An 838-nucleotide genomic window follows, 5' to 3' on the forward strand; every position below is an offset into this window, starting at 1 on the left:
CCGGAGCCGCCGGGCGCTGAGTGACTCACTGCGCCTGCAGCAGACCAACCCCGCGTCCAGACGCGGATGGGGGCAGAGCGCGAACATTCCACCGGGCCTGAGGAGTGAGCCTGTCCTGGTCTCACCGCAACTCGCTGCTCCCACAGCCGCAGGAAGATGTACAGGTCACCCTTGGTTGACCAGGATCCCCGCCTGGGAAGGGGCTGGAGGCTCCAGGCCGTGCCACCAAGGTGAAAACGCACACGTCCAATGAAAACAATAATTTATTTAAATAATATATTCATAGTGTAAAGTCAACATGAAGAGCATGTTGTTTTCATAATAAATAACCCCCAAATACCTTTCATTTCAAGAACAAAGACTTTAGGATAAGATATAACAAATCCAAATCAGTAGCTTAGCTTAACTGAGAACATTTTTAAGGGACAAATAAAACGGAGGGGTTGCTGAGGTCACTGCTAAACCAGAGAGTTCACAAGTGAGGGTTTACAAAACAGTCTGAAAAGATGAGTATTTTATACAAATACATCAGTGGGAAAACCTGCACAGACACCTTTATTTACAAACTCTATGTCGAAGTCAAGGTTAATAACCCTGAATAGGTTTTAAAAAAGATAATTTAAACACATTTTTTTTGCAGTGTCCACATATTAAAAAATCATTTTTCCCCCAACATCAAAATGAGGTCATCCGCAAAGGCACCTAAACTTTTAAAAAATAAAAATAAAAACTCCACTGGTGATGGATGAGGAGAGAGCTCAGGGGAGAGTTCGCGGCTGGGAGAGAGCTACTGCGGGGCCAGGAGGAGGCTCCGCGCGCTGGAAACGGCAGAGCAGAA

The 838-nt window shown here is 45.8% G+C and overlaps 1 protein-coding gene across 1 annotated transcript in view; it reads right to left on the reverse strand.

Moving 5' to 3' along the window:
* Positions 1–418: 418 nt before the first annotated feature.
* Positions 419–838, reverse strand: part of DLX2 (distal-less homeobox 2) — a 2926-nt gene continuing 2506 nt past the window's right edge. The window contains exon 4 of the mRNA XM_005857725.2: positions 419–458. Within this exon, the coding sequence (XP_005857787.1) occupies positions 419–458 (40 nt within the window). The remainder of the gene's footprint in view (positions 459–838) is intronic.

Source organism: Myotis brandtii, unplaced genomic scaffold (assembly GCF_000412655.1).
Source record: "Myotis brandtii unplaced genomic scaffold, ASM41265v1 scaffold112, whole genome shotgun sequence".
Lineage (NCBI taxonomy): Eukaryota > Metazoa > Chordata > Mammalia > Chiroptera > Vespertilionidae > Myotis > Myotis brandtii.